At 61.7% G+C, this 19,773-nt stretch overlaps 3 protein-coding genes across 6 annotated transcripts; 2 read left to right on the top strand and 1 right to left on the bottom strand.

Moving 5' to 3' along the window:
• Positions 1-1,099: 1,099 nt before the first annotated feature.
• UBFD1 (ubiquitin family domain containing 1) lies at positions 1,100-5,403 on the bottom strand. Its single transcript, XM_077317089.1, has 7 exons — positions 5,267-5,403; positions 4,865-5,110; positions 4,484-4,692; positions 2,503-2,568; positions 2,282-2,387; positions 1,739-1,821; positions 1,100-1,474 (listed from the first exon to the last, which is right to left on the bottom strand). The coding sequence occupies exons 1-7, from the start codon at positions 5,301-5,303 to the stop codon at positions 1,364-1,366; spliced, it is 858 nt and encodes a 285-aa protein (XP_077173204.1). The 5' UTR covers positions 5,304-5,403; the 3' UTR covers positions 1,100-1,363.
• On the top strand, positions 5,366-9,275 carry EARS2 (glutamyl-tRNA synthetase 2, mitochondrial). Its single transcript, XM_077317088.1, has 9 exons — positions 5,366-5,505; positions 5,741-5,896; positions 6,126-6,315; positions 6,458-6,930; positions 7,121-7,229; positions 7,399-7,552; positions 8,094-8,224; positions 8,332-8,467; positions 8,873-9,275. Exons 1-9 carry the CDS (start codon positions 5,472-5,474, stop codon positions 8,954-8,956), a joined length of 1,467 nt encoding a protein of 488 aa, XP_077173203.1. The 5' UTR covers positions 5,366-5,471; the 3' UTR covers positions 8,957-9,275.
• Positions 9,276-10,510: 1,235 nt separating this feature from the next.
• Positions 10,511-19,563, top strand: COG7 (component of oligomeric golgi complex 7). Of its 4 annotated transcripts, none has more exons than XM_077317073.1 (18): positions 10,511-10,671; positions 11,267-11,466; positions 11,669-11,817; positions 11,948-12,064; positions 12,202-12,370; positions 13,183-13,265; positions 13,988-14,110; positions 15,598-15,796; positions 16,399-16,526; positions 16,832-16,986; positions 17,126-17,242; positions 17,576-17,641; positions 17,779-17,953; positions 18,140-18,277; positions 18,403-18,486; positions 18,686-18,800; positions 19,036-19,179; positions 19,284-19,563. In XM_077317073.1, the coding sequence occupies exons 1-18, from the start codon at positions 10,550-10,552 to the stop codon at positions 19,448-19,450; spliced, it is 2,451 nt and encodes an 816-aa protein (XP_077173188.1). In that variant the 5' UTR covers positions 10,511-10,549; the 3' UTR covers positions 19,451-19,563. The 4 variants fall into 4 exon arrangements, with proteins under 4 accessions (XP_077173188.1, XP_077173191.1, XP_077173187.1 ...); XM_077317076.1 differs by having other exon boundaries at positions 10,511-10,655; XM_077317072.1 differs by having other exon boundaries at positions 10,567-10,707.
• The last annotated feature ends 210 nt before the right edge of the window (positions 19,564-19,773 follow it).

The following is a 19,773-nucleotide window of genomic DNA, read 5'->3' on the forward strand; positions in this document are numbered from 1 at the left end:
TGGCCCACGTTCCCAGCTGGCTCAGCAGGACACCGTCTCCAGCCGCTCCAGCAGGCACAGGGACTGTGCACAGCGCCAGGCCTCGAATGCCAGGCAGGCTTCTCATCTAAGCCTGGAAGGAACTTCTGCCAGCTGAGGACCAAGGCGGCGCGAAGGACAGAGGGAGCCTGAGAGAGCAAAATGCTCCTTCCTACACACACCAGGTCAACGCACGGCCCTCCTCCTGTGTGGACGCGCCCCCTCGGAGCCAGGCTAAGCCCCCTTGGTGCTGCTGCACCCAGCATCCAGTGCCAACGCTAACCCAAACTACTTCACCTTCTCCAGATGGCTGTTGAACACTTGGCAGCACCACGGAACGGGAAGCCAACAGGACGCCGCTCAAAGCCAAGTCCCCTTGATGATGCCGGTCCGGCAGCAAGGGCTTCCTGCTTCCCTCCGTCCAGCCTCCCCTGGCCCCTCCCAGGCCAGACCAAGGGGCCGAAGGGAGCCGCCTGGCTGCATCCACTTCTGGGCCCTCTGTGGAGGCTTGGGAGGGACAGCGGTGGCAAAGGCGGCTAGAGTGGAGGCCCCAGGCCCGAGGATCAATTCAGCTACACAGAAGGCCCCAGCAACAGAGTAACAGTGCTCCATAAGGCACGCCCCCCCAAGGATGACAGCACAAAGTGCCGGGGGGGGGGGCAGAGAAGAGAGAAGAGAGACCAGAGCGCAATCAGTGCGAGCCCACTTGGCCAGAAGGCCCCTCCCTGTCCCCATTCTTCTCCAAGAGCGAGACGTTCACAACGTCCCTGCAGAAGAGCTGCTGGTGATGTCTCCAAGCATCCCTGGCTGAGAGGGGAGGCTGCCACTAGAAGCAGCCCCTGGAGAGCCTGGGGGCCAGGAAGATATGGCTGACGAACACCCCACGTTTGCCTCCTGCCCGAAGAGACTCCTTGCAAGATGGGGAGAAAGGAGAGAGGGCAGCAGGCCCAATCCCTCAGCGCGGCAGCTCTAAAGGAGCAAGAGAGAGGCGGATAAAGCGACCGGAAGTTCTTTGGCGGGTCTCTTGCAGAAACGACACCCCGGAAGGGCGGTGCTCAGCAAACGGTATTACACACACCGGTTTGTGAATTAAGATTTATTGATTTCCATCATATTTGCTTTTTTGTTGTGTTTTAAGTAGGGTGGAAGCCGCCTGCAGAAAGAGAGGGCTGCTGCTGCTGCACGTTTAAGTTAAAAATAAACTAGTGGCGAGAGTTTTCCCCACCTCTGGCGTCCTCCCAGGTGCTGATTTAAGAAGTTCCAGGACAACCACCCCCGTCCAGGCCTCTCCCAGCAGTGTCCTTTCGGCTCGAGTCCGTCTCCAGCGCCAGAGGTGAGCGTTCCTTCAAAAATACTGCCATTTCCCCAGCACCGTGTCTTTGATTGCGTCCACGTATTGAGTGGGAACCCAGTAGACCCAGTAGTAGGAGGCTTCGGTGGGACCCAGCTGGAAGGCCTGCGGGGGCAGAAAGAGGAGGGGGCCAGGTTAGCAGCTCAGAAACTTTCAGAAGAAATAAAACCACACTCATTTGCACAGAAGAAACAAGCAAGCAGCTAAGTCACGGAGCCACAGTCAGGCAGCTCCGCCAGGGTAAGGACATGAGCTGGCCCGTGACACCCACAATGTTGCCAGCAGCACCTCAAGGTTCCTATCTCATCCCACCCCCACCCCGCCCCACCCCACCCCACCCTATGCAATGGATCGGGTGAGAACTCTTACCATCATGTGATACTCTTCATGTCCTTCAATAGGTTCACTCACCACGTTCTTGATGGACCCCATGGGCAGTTTTTCTGTTCTCTCTAGACGCAAAGAAGAAGGCGCATCATTCCAGCCCCCCGCCAGCCCTGCAGTGGACACCCTCGCCACTTTCAGGCCCAGAGGGAAGAGGAGAGGGGTTCTGTCCAGACAGTCCCAACACAAGGCCAGAGTCCACGGAAGAAGGCCAGTTTTTGAAATCAACAATTTTTCGCTAGGGCCCAGAACAAAACCTCAAAGTAGGCAAACAGCTAAACTCCCCCGACTTCACTGCTGATCCAGTCTGTGCTCTTGCAGAGTGTGTGCGATGTATGAATTCAACAAAGCGTGGCCTGAGAGACCAGATGGAAAGAACATTAGGCCACCTGTTCTTTTCCCAAGACAAGCCTCTAACCCTACCTTTCAAATATATATATATTACTTTACTAAATGTATAGCCCTGCGTTTTGGACCATCAAGACACCTAAGTAACGTAATAAAAATCACATCTGAAAAAAATGTTACCTTTCGTACCAATCCAGAGCTGATCTTGTTCGAGCTTAAAGGTGAGTCGCACTTTTCCACCTGACTTGTTGTACATACCCGACAAAGGAACAGTTGGGAGACGCTCCTGAAGAGGAAAAGCCCCAAAAGTTCAGCAGAAGTACAGAAAGCGCTCTCTAGGTATGTAAAAGGAAGAAGCATTTTACAGGCTGCCTTGAGAATTACAAGGCTTACTGACTCACCTGTGCACCTTTGACAGAAGGCATCACGTCATCTGGTTTGCCTTTATCCAATACTTTCCTGTGTTGCTGGGACAAAGCAGAAAGCACAGGTGACTCAACAGGACAGAAGCCTAGAGAGATCTCCGTTCTGACCATTCGCTAGTACTTACGAAGGCGAAAGAGACACACAAGAAGAAGGAAGCTTGTTATGAATTATGCTTCAGTAAAATAATCCAAACCTGGATGCTGCACAGAAAATACACACGCTTACAAAAAACTGACAAGTGTGAGTCCTGTGGCTCCTTTCATCCAATAAAGCTTATTTCTGTTAGCTCCTGAAATCTGCTAAAACATCTTCATTATGCTGTCTGTTAATTTACTGCCCACCCTCTACCTATATGTAATGGTTGAGGAAATTCTGTTGCACTGTATCTGAAGAAGTTGCATGCACATGGATATACCTTGAATAAAACTTGGTTGGTCTTAAAAGGTGCTGATGGACTCCTACTTTGTTTTGATGTTTCAGGCCAACATGGCTACCCACATGAATCTCTCGCTCCCCATTAATGCCTTGGTAGTACAGAATTAAAGCACATTTCAAATAATTTTGGCTAAAATTTTGCACATGTTAAGAATACAACTTTCAGAAACAGTAACCCAGGATCCTACCTTGTAGCTGACAACAGACAGAGCAACGACAAAGCTGCTGACTTTATTATTGTGCCCAAATAACAGGGCAGACTTCAGGAAAGCATAAATGTACAACGGAAATTCCAGTGTGAAACCAACCCAGGTATACACGTGTTCCCCCCATCCTGCAGCCCCTCCACCGGGAGTGCATCAGTTACCAAGTTCAAACAGAAGTACTGACTGTCAGGCAGAAGGCACCTCCTGGCCTTGGACTCTCCTGTCTACAAGGTCGTCTCTCCTTCTACACGCTACCGCAATGGCCTTGTTCATCAGAGCAGGGCCTTCTGAGGCGGAACACCACCCTACAAAAGTGCAAGATCAACAGCTGCCAGGGCACGTGTGTCCACCGCTGCAGCCCCGCCTTCTAGAACAGCCTGCCTGAGGAGTTCAGGAGGGCGCCCCCACCATTGCCTATCTGGAGACAATGTGAAGCAAAACTGTGCCAGAAAGCATTTCTGTAAACATAATAGGGCTACACTGCAACAGAACGGTTCTGGAAGGGAGGGCTTTTGTTTGCACGTTTGCAAAGAATGGGACTGTGGACTACACCGCTATGTATAGCATACATCATCTGCTGGCACTGCGTACTATAAGCTTCCTCCATGTTGTCTCTTATTTAAGTGACACAGTTTCCTTCACTGTTTAACGTATGTCTAATAATTTCTGTCACCTCAGTTCAGATACACAATGTACTAGTTCCAGAGAATAGCCATGTTCGTATGCAGCAGAATACTAAGAGCAATTAGGGGCACCTTTGAGACCAGTACAAGTTTCAGGCTATGAGCTTCAGAGAATCTGTTGAAGGGAACACTGACTCTCAAAAGCTTGTACCCTAAAATTCTCGCTGTCTCTAAGGTGCCAATAGACTCAAAGCTGACAACTAAATACAGCACATTGCATTGGCTTTTGCTGCATAATCCACCTTGAGTCTCAGCTGGAAAAGCAGCCTACAAATAAACCAAATAACAGAGACAGCATAAGGCGCAATGTAAGACCACCTGTTCTGCCCACACAAAGCCCCAGCAGCGCAAACTGAAAAGCATTAGAGGGTAAGTGAATTGGAAGCTCCGCCAGAACCCCTAAAGATGACACTGACCTCGAAAAAATCACCAGCCCAATGCAACAGAAAGCAACTCAGCCACACGCGTTTAAGACAAGGCATCCAATAACACTGAGGCTCACGAGAACGGGCGTGTTCCGAGCTAATGTTGCCGTCAAGAAGGCAAAGCTTCAAGCGCCCCGGATGGTGAGTGCTGCTCTCTCGCCTGCGTCTCCTTGACCAGAATCCGGTCGGTTAGCGGCTGCCGCTCACCTTTTGCCTGCAGAGGGGCTCCTTTTTGGTCTCTTCCGACTTCACCTCCTGCTGTGCGGCGTCCTTTGGTATGCTGACCGCTAAGACGTCGTTGATGGTGGAGCCCACCACCATGATTTTGGCGCCGTTGATGACTTTGATTTCCCGCAGCGTCTTCTCCTCCGGCAAAAGCCCCTTGAACATGACCTTTTGCATCGTGGGAGGAAGGCCTGCAGCGGGGGGAAGCCGACGCAAGGCCGCTGTTTCACGAAGGGCTTCTATGCGCATGGGAGATGGGTCCAGAGGTGGGCATGCGGGACAGGCGGCCCCCTCCCTTAGGGCCCGTGACGCTGGGGGGGGGGAGGCCTGTGGGAGGCGGCCCCGCAGGGCTGGGGGGCTCACCGGTGAGGGCGTGGATGTGCTGCTTGAGGTCGGCGCCGGTGCTGTCGAGGGGCAGCTGGACGTCGTACTTGTTCTTGTTCCAGATGATCTTGAGCTCCACCCGCTCCTTCTCCAGCCCGTTGCTGACCGAGCTGTGGGGCGAGTCGGGGTCGGGCGGCGCGGGGGGGGCCGGGCCCGGGGCGGGGTCCGTCTCGACGTCCTCGTCGGGCCCCAGCGGCGGCTTCTGGGCCTCGCCCTCCTCCGACTCTGCCAAGCGAAGGGAAGGGAGGGGAAGGAGGGACGCCCGTCAGCCACGGCGGAGGGAGGGAGTGGGGGGGAGGAGGACGGGGCGCCACCCCTCCCCCCCCCGCGGGACCCCCGCCCGGACCCCCTCCCGCCTCCCCCCCCCTCCCTCTGACCCACCGGCGGCGGCGGCGGCGGACGCGGCGGCGGCGGCCATGATGATTGTGTACAAGCCGCCCGCGGGGGGTGCCGGGAAAAGGCGCCGCGCTTGGCCCTCGCCGGCCGCCGTCGCCCGCCCCGCCTCCCTGGACACGCCCCCCGGCGCCGGACACGCCCCCTCGCCTCCGCGGGTAGAGTGCCGCTGCGCGGGGAGGCTTCTCGGGCCATGGTGCGGGTCAGGTTCGCGCCCAGCCCCACCGGTGAGCCGCCCTCCAACCAGGGGACCCGCGGCCGGGACGGGGGGTGGGGGGGTTAGGCGGTATGCCCCCGCAGGTAGACTGCGCCCAGAGGGGGAGGCTCCATCCCACGCGGGACTCACGGGCCCCGCCTCCGTTGGACGCCCCACCAGCCCTGCGAGGTGGGCCAGCCCAGGAGAGAGCGCCCCACAGCCTGCCTGGCCCTAACCCTCCGTGACTCTCTCTCTCTCTCGCCCAGGTTTCCTGCACTTGGGGGGCCTGCGGACGGCTCTGTACAACTTCCTCTTTGCCCAAAAGCACGGGGGCCGCTTCATCCTGCGGCTGGAGGACACCGACCAGAGCCGGGTGGTGCCCGGGGCCGCCGACGGGATTGAAGACATGCTGGAGTGGGCAGGTGAGCCCTGGCGGCCTTCTCTGCAGGGCAGGAAGGGCCCCAGGAGGGATCGGAGGGGGGCTGAAGTGGGAGAAGAAATGCGAGGGAGGCTCCCGCCTGGGGCCGGTCTCAGCCCCCCCTTCCCCGGGCAGAGGAAAGGTCTGCACTGGGGCGCTCAGCGGAGGGAAGAGGCTGGCGTCCTCTTGTGCTGCTTCTCTGCCCACCCTCAGCCCGGGCACTCTCCTTCCAGGCATCCCTCCGGACGAGAGCCCTCGCCAGGGCGGCCCAGTCGGTCCCTACCGGCAGTCCCAGAGGTTAGATCTGTACCAAGAGGCCACCGAGGAGCTTCTTGGGAAGGGGGCTGCATACCGCTGCTTCTGCACCCCCCAGCGCCTGGAGCTGCTGAAGAAGGCCGCACTGCGGGAGCGGCAGACGCCCCGGTAAGGGCTTGAGGCATGGGCCCCCCTCTCGCGGCCCCACGGGAGCTATGGGAGCAATCAGGCCCCAGACAGAAGCGTGTGCCCCCTTCTTTATGCCCGCTCTGTAGCGAGCCAGGGGCTCCCCCGGTTTCTCTGCCGGCAGGTACGACAACAGATGCCGTCACCTGAGCCCCCAGCAGGTGGCTGAGAAGGTGGCCCAAGGGGCCGACTCCGTGGTGCGGTTCCGATTGGAGGATGGTTCGGAGCCCTTCTGCGATCTGGTGTACGGCTGGACCAAGCACGAGGTGGCCAGCGTGGAAGGCGACCCGGTGATCCTGAAGAGCGACGGCTTCCCCACCTACCACCTGGCCAACGTCGTGGACGACCACCACATGAGGATCAGCCACGTGCTGCGAGGCTGGGAGTGGCTGGTCTCTACCTCCAAGCACCTCCTGCTCTACCGGGCCTTCGCCTGGGACCCGCCTCGCTTTGCCCACCTTCCCCTGCTCCTCAACGCGGACGGCAGCAAGCTCTCCAAGCGGCAGGGCCACGTCTTCGTGGAGCAGTTTGCTCAGGACGGCTATTTGCCTGCAGCGCTGCTGGACGCCATCACGAACTGTGGCTCGGGGTTTGCAGGTAAGGCCGCCTTCGGAAGGCCCCCTCGGCCCCCAAGCAAGGGTGGGGTGGGGTGGGGTGGGGAGGCCTCTGTAGAAGAGGCTGGCCAGACCTACCGCAAAGGGCTGCTGCGAGGAGGTGTCTCCCGCAGGGGCCGGCCTCTTCCCCCTGGGAGGGCCGCTTTGGTGGACTCACTGCCGCTTTTGCCCAGAGAACCGGATGGGGAGGACGCTGGAAGAGCTGGTGGCCGAGTTTGACGTGGGCAAGATTGAGAAGCACTCCGCCCTGCTGGATCTGGAGCAGCTGAGCGAGTTCAACAGGTAGAGAAGGCCAGTCTAGGCCGGGGGGAGTCTAACTGGCCCGCACATGCTCTGCAGCCCTTCTGGGCAGCCTTCCCTCCTCACCATTGGGTGCGGAGCATTTCTCGGGTGGATGTGGCTGTATCGGCCTGGGATGACTGAGGTTCTGGCGGGTTCTGTGATTACCCAGAATCCACCTGGCCCGGCAGATTGGGGACGAGAGGAGCCGGCCTGCCTTGGTGGCAGAAGTCCAGGAGTCTGTGGAGCGGGTCTACGGGGAGCAGCTGACAGACAGGGGGGTCCTTGAGAAGGCGTATGTAGAACAGGTGCTTCTGCTGAGAAAGGTAAGCCGTCGTGTGGAAGGGGTGAGCTCTGCCCAACGCTGCCCCAGGACCCTGGACAGTTCAGAGGCCTAGGTGGCCTTCACCAGGGTTCAAGCGCACTACGTCCTACACAACACACACATTCTCCAAACACGCCAGGACACAATGCGAGATTCCCGGGTGTTGACTCTAATACTGGGCAGGGATGCATAAGTCACCGTCGACCCTGGTTAACTAAGGGTGTCCAGAGAGGGTCAGTCTACAGGGGGCCCTTTTCAAGGCCCAGAGACTTTATTTCTCAAAGATAGCAAGGAGCCATTAATGGGTACTGCCTTGCTTGCTCTCTTGAGCTCCTGCCTGAAATGTCAAAGGGCTACAAATAGAGTGATGGTCTGCCCCTGATATTTTGGGATTGGCTCCGCCTCCTGCGGCAGCCATGTTGTGGTCAGCTCCACCTCCTGCATCAGCCGTTCTGTGGCTGCGCTTCCCACCCTGTGTCAGAATTCCAAAGGCTCAAAACGGCTGGGGACCCCGGCCTTACTGCCTGTCCTTCCTCTGCCAGGGTCACATAAGCCGTCTCCAGGATCTGGTGTCACCCACGCATGCGTTCCTGTGGATCAGGCCCACGGTGCCTCACGAGGAGCTGCAGGCCATTTCCCCGGAGGCAGACGATATAGGCCGGCTAGTCCTTGAGTAAGCTTTCGCAGAGCTGGGGTCTCTGGCCAGGGGGTGTGGGTGTTAGCTGGGGCTTGTCCTCTCTGCGGACATGGTGGGGACAGCCTCTGGTTTCCCTCCCAAAGGCTGCTGGATCAGTCGGTGGCTACCCTGACCGTTGAGCAGCTCAACGGAGACCTGCGGCAGTTGCCGGCACGGGTCCGTGTCACCCAGTACAGCGTCATGATGAAGCTTCTCCGCATGGCCCTTAGCGGCCTGCAGGTGAGTGTCTGTCCCCAACCGACCCTGCCAAGGGGGACTTAAGTGGTTTGTCTGCAGAACCACACTGCGGTCCTTGATGGTCGTGGGCCGCAGCTGCCTTCCGTGTGGCCGAGATTTTAATGCCAGCCTTCCTGTCACCTTTGCGATTCGAGTACCTGAACGCCTCCTCGGGACATGTACCTGCTCTGTGCCCAGATATGGGCTGTGCCTTCTCTCCCCCTCCGGTGCATGGGGGTGGCAGTGAACGGCCTCGCGTGGGCCCTGGGCCAGTCTGGCTTTCCTGCCCGGAGGGGCTGGTGCTTGGCTGGGCAGTGAGCCACGCCCCTGGTTGGCCAACATGCAGGCTGAGATCCAAGAAGGGTTCCCCTGTCCCTGCCCAGACGGTAACCCCTGGGTGTGTTTCAGCAAGGACCCGGCGTTGCCGAAATGATGGTCTCCTTGGGGCGTGGAGAAGCTCAGGCACGGATCCGAAGGGCCTTGAGCAGCTGACCTGCTGACACCTCGGCATGCCCGTCCCTGCTTGCTGGGCCAGGTGGACCTTTCTTTTCTGCGGCTGAAGTACCGGCTGCTCTACACTCAGAATGGGCAGCCCCACTGCGAGGAGGGGGAGGTGACCGATTTTCCGAATGCAGAGCTCTGGGGAGGGAGCTGAAGATGGGGGCAAGGAAGAGGAATGGACAGCTTGCCCTGAGATTTCTGGAACGGGCCCCAGAGGCTGCTGGAGGAATGGGAGGGAGTCGGCGTCCTCTTTCTGTGAACCACTCGGCACCTTTTGATTAATAAAAACCGTACAAATGCTTAGACTTGATAGATTGTGCGGTGTGGTTCTTTCACAGATGCTCCTGAAGGGTCCTGGGGCGAGCAGGCTGAAGGTCACATCTCTGTGCATCTTCCACACGAGCTGAAAGTCAGCCATCCTGGTTCCAAGGAAGCCCCTTATGCCAGCTCTGGGCTGGGAGCCTGGGGAGTAGAGGGGCCCTACTGCAAGGCGGAATGCCAGAGCCTGGCCGCCCTCCCAAGCAGTCATTTTCTCCAGGGAAAACTGGTCTTGGTTCCCTGGAGATCAATTGTCGTAGCCCCCTGGCACGTGGCAGCCTCCTTGGAACATCTGCAGGCCATGCCGGTGAATGCTTCCTCCAGCTGAGCTGGGTCAGGCCAGGCTGCTCGTGGCTCCCAAGGTCCCAAGCTGAGAAGAGGTGTCCTCTGTGCCTGCTGCTGGGGTCCTTCAAGCGGAGAGGCTGGGACTGAATCGGGCCTGCTGCATCCCTGGCAGGGGCTCTGCAGATGCCGCACAGCCACTTCATCCACCGGTTTACTGCCGGCCGACGGTAAAAAGATTAACCGGTGCCAGAGGACTCAGCAGCAGGAGGGGCAAAGAGCTCCGAGGCAGGGCGGCTGAGGGACCACACTGCAGGGGCAGCGGCCTGAGAAGAAGGAAGAGGAAGGGAGGGCTCTGCAGGCAGTTGCAGTCGGTGGAGCACGAGGGGCCCAGGCCCTTGAGGCTGGAGCTAGGTCCTCTGGCAGGGCCCTCGGAGGGAGGCTGCTGGCCAAATCTTCCAGCCGCCCAACATTTCCCGATGGGATTTGCTAGACTTTGCGGGGTGGGGTTGCCATGGGGGTCTGAAGCAGCCACACAGGTTGAGTCCAGGGGAGCAGGTGCCCCTGAAAGCTTAGGCACTGAATCAAGCTTGGTTTGCCCCTGCACTCCAGCTTCCTTCTTTCTGCCTATTTGGAACCGTCAACCAGGGTCCACGAGGCCCCCCAGGGAGGGGGGCAAATGCAGATACAGACGGGACCATTCAGGGACAAACATGCCAACAATCCTGGAAGAGCCAGACGAGACAATATCCCGCCCCCCGCGCCGCCCTCGCTCTGATTGGCCCCGTCCCCCGCCCTGAGGGAGGCGCGGCAAAGGAAGGAGGGTTTCGATTGGCTCAGAGGACCGGCGGCGCAGCCAATCGCCGGACGCCGTGCGCCGTGGAATAGGCGGGGTTCGTGCGTCAATCCCGGTCCACGTTAAGCGGCGCGGGGCCAATCACAGGCGTATGCGGCGGTGTGCCCGGAAGTCCCGAAGGAAAGGGCATGAAGCCACGGAGGGCGGAGCTTCGGGGGGGACACAGCGGCCCTCAGCCAAGATGGCGGATACCTGGGTGGGCTGACAGCTCTGCAAGCCGGGCAAAGTCGTCAGGTGCGCGTGCGCGCAGGTGTGCTCCCGGGCCCCCTTGGGTGGGCGGGGGGAGGTAAGCGGGAGCCTCGTCGGTCTCTTTGCAGCGGAGCAGTGGAGCCTCCCTGGCGGGAGACAGCCTACCTGCATGGGCGCCTCTCGGTGGGATGGGTTTGGGTGGTGCCAAGGAAAGCTGCCCGGCCTGTGCCCGATCCCTGCCCTCCTGGCTTCTTCGGCAGGGCCCCCCTCCCAGGGGTGATGCGGAGAGGTGCTGCCCTTGCTTGGGGGCTCTGGGCCCTCCGGCAGGGTCGGCGGCAGCAGCTGAGCCCCCTGGGTGCTCCGACCCCCTTCCACTGTGCTGTGCTGAAGAGGACTGGGGCGGGGAGAGGGGACAAGCCCAGCTGGAGAGCTGGGTAGGGATGCCGGCCTCCAGGAGGCACCTGGAGGTCCCCTGGAACTGCAGCTCCTAACCAGGCCGGAGAGATCAGTTCCCGGGAAGGGTGGGTTCTGTGGCAGGGGGCCCTACTGAGGCCTCCCCAGGCTCCAACCCCAAATCTCCAGGGATTTTCTGGCCTGGAGGTGGCAACCCCAGGGCTGGGTGGCTGCCAACACTCCGCTCCCTTCTGCTCTTTCAGCCCCATTCTGCCCCAAGGGGTGCAGCCGGCCAGCATGGATTTCTCCAAGTTCCTGGCGGAGGACTTTGAGGTGAAGGCCTGGGTGAACGGGGCCTTCCGGGCCGTGCAGCAGGAGGTGCCGGGGAAGGTGGACGCCCACGCCGCCACCCTCGTCATGAAGCTGCAGCTCTTCATCCAGGAGGTCAACAAAGCTGTGGAAGGTGAGATGCTGTGGAGGGCAGGGGTCCCCTGCAGGCCACAAGAGCTGCCGTGACCTGACTCTTCTGCAGGGTGGGAGTGGAGTGGCTGGCCCCTCCATCTGCCCACAAGGTCCTCGGCCAGCCCCCTTCCCACCCCTCTGAGCACTGGGGGGGGCCTAGGGGGGCTCTGTCGGTGGGTGCTGACCGCTGCTGCTTTCCGCAGAGACGAGTCAGCAGGCGCTTCAGAACATGCCGCGGGTCTTGCGGGAGGTGGAAGCCCTGAAGCAGGAGGCCAGCTTCCTGAAGGAGCAGATGGTCCTGGTGCGGGAAGACATCAAGCGGCTGGAGGTGGACACGGCGCAGTCCATGCAGGTGCGCGTGTGGGTTTTGTGCCGAGGGGCCGACCTTGGCCCACCTGCCCCCTGGCCTGCCACAGTGCTGTGATGGTGGTTCCCCCCTCCCAGAACGCCCGCCCCCACCCCCCTCGTTCTATGCCTTCCAGGTGTTGGTGGAGCTGGATCACGTGAAGTCCAGGATGCAGGTGGCAGCCGAGGCCCTCCAAGAAGCCGACAAGTGGAGCACGCTCAGCGTGGACATCGAAGAGACTTTTAAAACCCAGGTAGCCTCGCCCTCCCCTTGGGCTTTTCTGCAGCTTGTTTGGGGGAAGGGGAGGTGATGTGGGCCTGGGCCGGAGGGGGCTAGCTCCAGTGGGCCTAACCGAGTTTGGGGGGGGGCGACTCTCTTCTCCTTGGGCAGGACGTGTCTCTGATCTCGGCCAAGCTGACCAGCATGCAGAGCAGCCTGGCGGTGCTGGTGGACACGCCGGACTACTCGGAGAAATGCGTGCACCTGGAGGCCCTGAAGAACCGCCTGGAGGCGCTGGCCAGCCCTCAGATAGTGGCCGCTTTCAACACCCAGTCGGTTGGTCAGTCGAGGGCAGCAGCTGGAGGGGGGGGGGCCGGCCGGCCTGCTGGGCTCCTGGCAAGAGGAGACGCCAGAATGGCATGCAGGACAGTTGGGGGGGGGGGAGGCTGCTCCATGCTCATTAGGACAAGAAGCCCTCTGTGTTCTGGTGCGCTTTCTGCTTGAGCGAGCTGCCCTCTCCTTGCACTAACGTCCCCTGGAGCACTGCTGGGAATGCGCCAGGAGGGGGCGGCTTTGCACTGTGCTGAGGTTTCCCTGAGACCAGTGGGGCACCTCTCGTCCACCCTTCTGCTTCTCCTTCCTCTACTTGGCCAGCCAGTAGCAGTGCCCTGAGCATCCCCCTGCAGCCCCCCTCCCCCAGCCCCCCCCCCCCAGCCCTGGGAAAGGGGGACAACTCCTGAACATGAAGGATCAATTTAGCCCTTTGCATGTGCAGCTCTAGTTTGCGGTCACCGTGCCTCGGGACAGAGAGTCCGGCAGCTCCTTAGCGTCTAAACTTCCCTTTCGGTCTGTCCGCTCTGCCCCTTTTCTCCTGGGGAATGCTGCCTGCCTGGTCCGTGGGTCTGTGTGAGAGTGTTGTAGGGTCAGCTCTTGGTTCCTCTCTTTTTCCTGCCGGTCCCTGGCTCAGCCTCGGGCTCCCCCCACTTTGCCACGCACCAGGCAGCGGCTTCCCTTGAGCTCTGTGCGGTGACCTCAGCCCTCCTCCCCGGTGGGTGTGGGGCCTTGCCCTGCTCCTCTTTGGGCGGCCACGTGCGGGGCCAGGGCTCCAGGCCTTTGGGCTGATCTGTGTTGGGGCTCCTTCTGTGTTTCCAGACCAGGCCCGGCTGTTTGTGAAGGTCTTCACGGAGATCGACCGCCTGCCCCAGCTCCTGGCTTATTACTACAAGTGTCACAAGGTAACCTGGGAGAGGAAGAAGGCCCCCCCCCCCGTCCTTGAGACATTGGGGGAGGGGGGGGGCTTGCTGCCTGGAGTGCAAAGGCCTAGGGCAGGTTTTCCTCCGCTGGCTGCATGGAGAGGAAGGGGAGCTCTCTGTCACACACACTCTCTCTTCCTGTTCAGGCCAGTGGGGCAGAGAGAGGGGCCGTGCCCCCTTCCTTCGGCAGCCCAAGACCCATGCCTGGTGGGCCAGGCCCCCGCCCGGCTCCTCTCAACTGTCCCTGGAGGAACCTCTGGGGTAGCGGAGGGTCCCTGCAGCTGCAGCCCTGGGCTGGTGTGGCTTACAGGTGTCCTTCAGGAGAGCAGCATTCCTGGCTTAATTAAACGGGCACAGCGAGGGGCCTCCCGGCTCATCTTCCGCAGGGCTTCCAGCTGGAGACAATCTCCCAACACAAATCCGCGGGTGGGGGGAGGGAGCTGAGGGGCCATGCCAGCTACCTCTTCTGGGACCCCCGAGAGACTGTTCCTCCTCACCTGGCCTGCTGGGGCCCAATCCAGTGGATTTGGCACAGGTGTTCTTCAGGTGTTCTCTGCCCATGTCCCGGCCTGCCCCTGGGGGGGGGGTGATGACAGAGCCACCCCTCCCCCCCTCCCCCCCTGAGCCCCACTTGGCTCTGCTTAGCCCAAAGAGAGGCAGGGGCTTGTGGAGCAGCAATGGGCCCGCTCTTTCCTGGGCCGCAGGTGCAGCTGGTGGTCGCGTGGCAGGACTTGTGCCAGTCCGACCTGCCTCTGGATCGGCAGCTGAGGGAGCTCTACGACCTGCTGCTGGGCACCTGGCATTCACAGCTCCAGTGGGTGTCCCAGGTAGGCAGGGCCGGGAGAGAGGGTGGGAGGGGAGGGTGGGGCCGGCACAGGGGGTCTGGCGGAGGGGCGGTGAAGGGGGCCTTGGATGCTGCACGGCCTCTTGCCTCTCTGAGTCGGGGCCTGCCCAGAGGTGGCTTGCCCTGGCCTTCCTCCTGAGGCAGTTGGGCTCCCCTGGGCCATCCAGGCAGGTCTGCGGCAGGTGACAAAAAGCAAGAAACTCCAGGAGGCGTTCTTCCGAGCCCTGTCGGAGGGACGGCGTGGCCAGGCATGCCCTTTGGAGGCAGGCGAATCCTCCCCTGGGCTGGGAAGGTGACATTCTTTAGCGGTCAGGGGTGGCCCTCCCTTTCCTGGGGCCCCTGCTGGCCGTTCTGGGACCTTGGCCTTCTCAGCTTTCAGCCTGGGGGGGGGGGCTGCCCCTGCTGAGCCGGGTAGGAGATTGCCGGCTTCATCAGATTAGGCCGATGGGTCCTTTCACCCGTGAAGAGTAAAGCTGATGTTTATCTCCGGTGTGACGGCTGTGAGGAGCCCCGTGGGCGTTTGCCCTTTGCAAGCAGGGATCGCCTTTCCTGTTGGCAGCCGGGCTCCCTCCCTCCCTCCCACCCGCCTGCCCTGGGCGCCTTTCCCAAGAGCCGGCTCCGTGGGGGCCTAGCGGGGTCCGCAGCAGAGCTGTGGGGTTTCTCTCTAGGGAGGAGGTGGTGGCTGCCGAGGGGGGATGATCATTATTGCTCGGGCCTGGGACACAGAGCCCCTGTTTGGCACGCAGGAGGTCCCCGGTTCAATCCCTGGCAGTATCTCCTGGTGAAAGGACCAGGCAGCCGGTGACCTGAGATTCCTCTGCCTGAGACCCTGGAGAGCAGCTGCCGATCTGAGTCGACAAGGCTGACCTCGGTGGTCTGATTCAGCGGAAGGCGCCTTCCGGAAGGAGCCACTAGATTTAGCCCCTCCCCTCATTGCGATCCCTGCACTAATAAGGAGAAACACCCTTGACCATTGGGGCCGCCCCTGGAGGAGAGCTCCGGACTCCCTTCATCCATTGACTCTGACACTTTACAGCTCTTGCTTTGGAGCTTTTATTGGCCGCTGTACCTGTTTGATGTGTGTCAGAAGAACTGGTGTGTGTTTAAACCAGACCTTGGAAGAAGGAAGGCCCTACAAGGGCCGAAACACATCGGTCTTTACTGGTTTGCAACGTCCTATGGACTGGGCATAAGTTTTCCTATTGTTGTTTTTAAAAAGTAACATAATTTTGACAGCCCTTGCAATCCGCTGGCTGTGAGGAGGAAGGAGGGATGAGAAATGCGCTACACCCGTTTCTTTTCCAGGGGATTCTTGGCAGCATTTGGGGGGGGGGGGTTCCAGCTTGGCCACTGTGATCCCAGCCTGGGCTCATCCTGAAGGCTGAGGTGGGGGGAGACCCTTTGGCCACCGGCACCCAGACCCTGTGCTGACTCTCGTGCCGCCCCCCTCCCCCTGCCTGTCTCCTGCAGGTGTTCCAGAGCCCCCCGCAGGTGGTGTCGGTCTTGCTGATCCAGGCGCTGGGGGCTCTGGTCCCCTCCCTCCCCGTCTGCCTGAGCACCGCCATGGAGCAGGCCAGCCCCGAGCACAAGCTGGGTCTCCTCCTGAGCCTCCACGCAACCACGGCCTACTTTGCCCGGGCCCTGGAGGCCGCCCTGCATCCCACCTTGAGTGAGTGGCTCCCCACCCCACCCCACCCCATGCGTGGCCGTGTTCAGGGGTGGGGTGGGGTGGGGGGGCACCGTGATGGCATTTGTGGTTACATAACATTTGTACCAAACTTTGTTTGACTTGCTCTGGCGGTGTTGACACAGTCCCTTGGCTGTTTGCTGAAGTGGAGCATTTCGGATACTGCCTTAAGCAAATACGACTTCACACTTCTGCCGCTCACAAACAGCCCCGGCCCGGCCCCTCTCGGCCGGCCTCCGCAGGCAGCTGCCTCCTGCCCTGGGCCGGGCGGGGGAGGGGGGCCCTGGTTGGGCCAGCCAGCACAGAGGTCCCTCGGGGACAGGGAGGGTGTCCCTCCTCCACCCCGGGTTCCCACCCACCAGCCGGTCCTTGTGTGAACTGGCGGATGCTATTCAGGGGTGGACGGGGGGGGGGGGGAGGCTCCACGTGGTTCTGCCCAGCTTCTCTCTCTGTTTTTGTGCCACTGTGCTGGCCCCCCCTGGGTCCCCGGGTGGGTGAATGAATGAATGAATGAATGAATGAATGAATGAATGAGGCTGAGGGGGCCCTCCTCCCATGCTGAGTGCATCTTCTTGGCCCTCAAGGGGAGTGCAACCCGGTGAAGGTGGCGGAGCTGGTGGAGTCCGTCTACGGGCCCTACAAGCCCTTCCAGCTGCAGTACGGGGCCCTGGAAGAAGAGAACCTCCTCATCCAGATGAGCGCCGTCCCGCTGGTAAGCGAGGCCCGGTCCGGGCGCCAGGAGCCACAAACGCATCGCGTCCAGGGAAGCCTTGCCCAGGCGGCAGGCGGTGTGGACCTCTGGCCTCCGCGGGGCTGCCATGGAGAACCCGGCGCTTCCTCCCCGCCTGAGCTCTGAGCCGGGAAAAGGGAAAAGCCGCTGGGGTTTGCCCCCGAGGGCCGCCCTCCTGCCGTCCCCAGGGAAGTCCTGGTCTTGCTTGGCCCGTGGGAGGTGGGAGGGCGACGCAAGGTGGCTGGGTGCCCCCTCCGTCTGACAGGCTCCCTGTGGCTCCCGTTTAGGAGCACGGCGAGGTGATGGACTGTGTGCAGGAGCTGTGCCAGTCAGTGAACAAGCTCTTTAGCCTGTCCCTGCAGGCGGTGGACAACTGTCTCCGACTGACCGACGGGCTGGGGGTGGGCGGCCTCCTCAAGGCCCTGCGATCCCTCTTTGGCAAGTAAGTCCCCGGCAGAACCAGGGGGGTGGGGGGTGGGGCAGGCAGAGCATGACTCCTCTTCTGGACCTCTTGGGCCAGCGGTTCTGCTCCCTGGCTGACAGCCCCCATCTCCCCCCGCTCTGCTCCGTCCCTCCCGCAGGTACGCCTCGGACTTCGGCAGCGCCCTGCAGTCGATCCGCAAGAAGTGCAAACTGGACCAGATCCCCCCTCCTTCGCTCTTCCAGGAGGACTGGACCGCTTTCCAGAGCTCGATCCGGTGAGGCCTCGACCAGGCCTGCTTGTCTCCCCAGGCTTTGGGGGCAGCTGGGGGGGGGGGCGAGGAAGCCCTCCCCCTCTCCTCCCTTGCCTGCCACAAGGGCTGGGTCCTCGAGACCCTCCCTGCTCCCTGGGAGTGTCCTCCATCCTCCATCCACCTGCCCACCCCCCTGCATCCTGGATTAAGCCCAGGGCCCTCCAAGGGCAGCCGGGCCCAGGGACCCAGGGCAGTGGACGACCTAGGGCCAGGTCCCCCTGAGACAACAGGGCTGCCCTCCGGCTGGAAGTGAAAGCTGCTTCTCTCCCCCCCCCCCCCGCCTTCCCCCTCCCCCAGGATCATGGCTGCCTGCGGGGAACTCCTGCGCCAGTGCGGAGACTTGGAGCAGCAGCTGGCCAACAGGTAGGGCTGGGAAGGGGCAGGGTTTTCTCTTTGCACGTGCTCAGCCTCCAGCCGCCTCCAGCCTCCTCCAGCTTGGGGAGGGCCCTGATCCAGGGCTGTTTTCCTAGCGCACCTTTCCCTTGTCCCTGCGGCTGCAGGATCCTCTCCACGGCCGGCAAGTACCTTTCGGAATCGTACAGCTCCTGCGGCCTCCCGGAATCCGGCTCGGAAAGGCCAAGTGCCACCAAGAACCCGTGGCAGGAGTACAACTACCTCCAGCAGGAGAGCCCAGCCGAGTACGCCACCCTCCTGGAGACCCTCTACGCCCTCAAGGTGGGACGCTGGGGCTGGGTTAGGTGAGCCTGGAGCCCTCCGCGCACCCTCGTTCCCTCTTCCGGGTGGCCCCTGGGTTCTCGGCCCGGGCCGAGGGGGGGGGGGATGCCTGCCCGGTGGCCCTGCTCGCCTCACGGGGGTGGAGCCAGCCGGGGCTGTGGTCTGACGGGCGGCTTTGGCTTGCAGGAGAAGGGGACCAGCCACAACCTGCTGGCGGCTCCACGGGCCGCCCTGACCCGCCTCAACCAGCTGGCCCACCAGCTGGCTTTCGACTCCGTCTTCCTCCGCATTGAGCAGCAGCTGCTGCAGGTGCCCCGCATGGAGGTGAGAGCCCCGAGGGTGGGGCGGGGTGGGGTGGGGGGTCAGCAGCCTTTGTGGGGTTCCCTCCCCCCCCCCAATCATGCGCTGTCTGCTGACGGACCCCTCTTCTCCACTTTGGCTTCTGCCAGGTCTGGAGCACAGCAGGGCCGGGGGAGATGCTGAGTGAGGAGCTGCCCGCCTTCAGCCTCACTCCTCTGGAGTACATCAGCAACGTGAGGGCGAGGGGGCAAGGGGGGCCAAGATGCGGGGGGGGAGGGAGGGAGGGAGGAGGGGAGGCCTCCCCATAAGGCGTCCTCGTCTTAGTCTTGCACCAGGGGTGGGGTGGGGTGGGGGGATCAGCACGCCCTCCTTGGCCACAGCCTCTTCTCCTGCAGTGCTGAGGCCACTCGGGGTCCCTCTTCTCCCGCCTAGATCGGCCAGTACCTGATGTCGCTTCCCCTCCACCTGGAGCCCTTTGTGACGCAGGAGGACTCGGCCTTGGAGCTGGCCCTCCACGCCGGGAAGCTCCCCTTTCCTCCGGAGCAAGGTGGGGGCAGCCCTGCAGTCGTCTCCCCCTTCGCCTGGGGCTGGGCTTCTCACAGGGCGGGGGAAGGAAGAGGTGGACGGGGTGCGGCCGGTCCTGGCCTGGCTTTGACTCCAGGAGCTGCTGCCCCCTTGGCCCCGGAGTGTTTGGGGAAGGGGGTCAGGATCTCCCCAGCTGCCCCCAAAGGTTTCCCCTGGCCAGAAGCCCCAGGGCCATCTCCCTCCGCTTCCACCCGCAGGGGACGAGGTGCCGGAACTGGACAACATGGCCGACTACTGGCTGGGCTCTCTGGCCAGGGCCACCATGCAGAGCTACTGCGAGGTCATCCTGCAGATCCCGTGGCTCAGCCCCCACTCTGCCAAGCAGCTGGCCACGGACATTGGTGAGCCTGTCCCCCACCCTTCCTCTGGGGCAGCAGGACCCCCCACCCCCCCCCGGTGGTGCCCCGGCTGAGCAGCTCTCTCCCTCCCCCCCGTCCCCTACCAGACTACCTGGTGAACGTCCTGGATGCCTTGGGCCTGCAGCCCTCCAAGGGCCTCCAGCACACCCTCCTCCTGCTGAAGGCCAAGCCTGAAGACTACAAGCAGACCTCCAGGGCTGTGCCCCGCCGGCTGGCCAGCAGCATCGCCACCCTGAGGGGCCTGGAGCCCTGAGGCCAGACTCTGGAGGGCCAGGATCCCACCCGCCGCAGGAAGAGGGGCTGGGGCCGGCTGGCTGGCTGGCTCTCAAAGGCAGGAGCAGAGACCTGAATAAATGCATAAACCCATGGTGCACACAGGCTTGCTTGTTTATTTTTCCTTTTCAGACGTACCCGCTGCCCTACCCTGAGGCTTCTGAGGGTGAGGCTGCAGCAAAGGAGCTCAAAAGGCCAGGCTGGGGCCAGGCCTGCGGGTGCCTGGTGGGGCATCGCCTGCCCCCCCTTCTGCTGCCTGAGCCAGGCTGTCTTTGGCCAGCAGCCCCTCCCTGCAGGTCCCGC

The sequence above is a fragment of the Paroedura picta genome, chromosome 17 (genome assembly GCF_049243985.1).
Source record: "Paroedura picta isolate Pp20150507F chromosome 17, Ppicta_v3.0, whole genome shotgun sequence".
Classification (NCBI taxonomy): Eukaryota; Metazoa; Chordata; class Lepidosauria; order Squamata; family Gekkonidae; genus Paroedura; species Paroedura picta.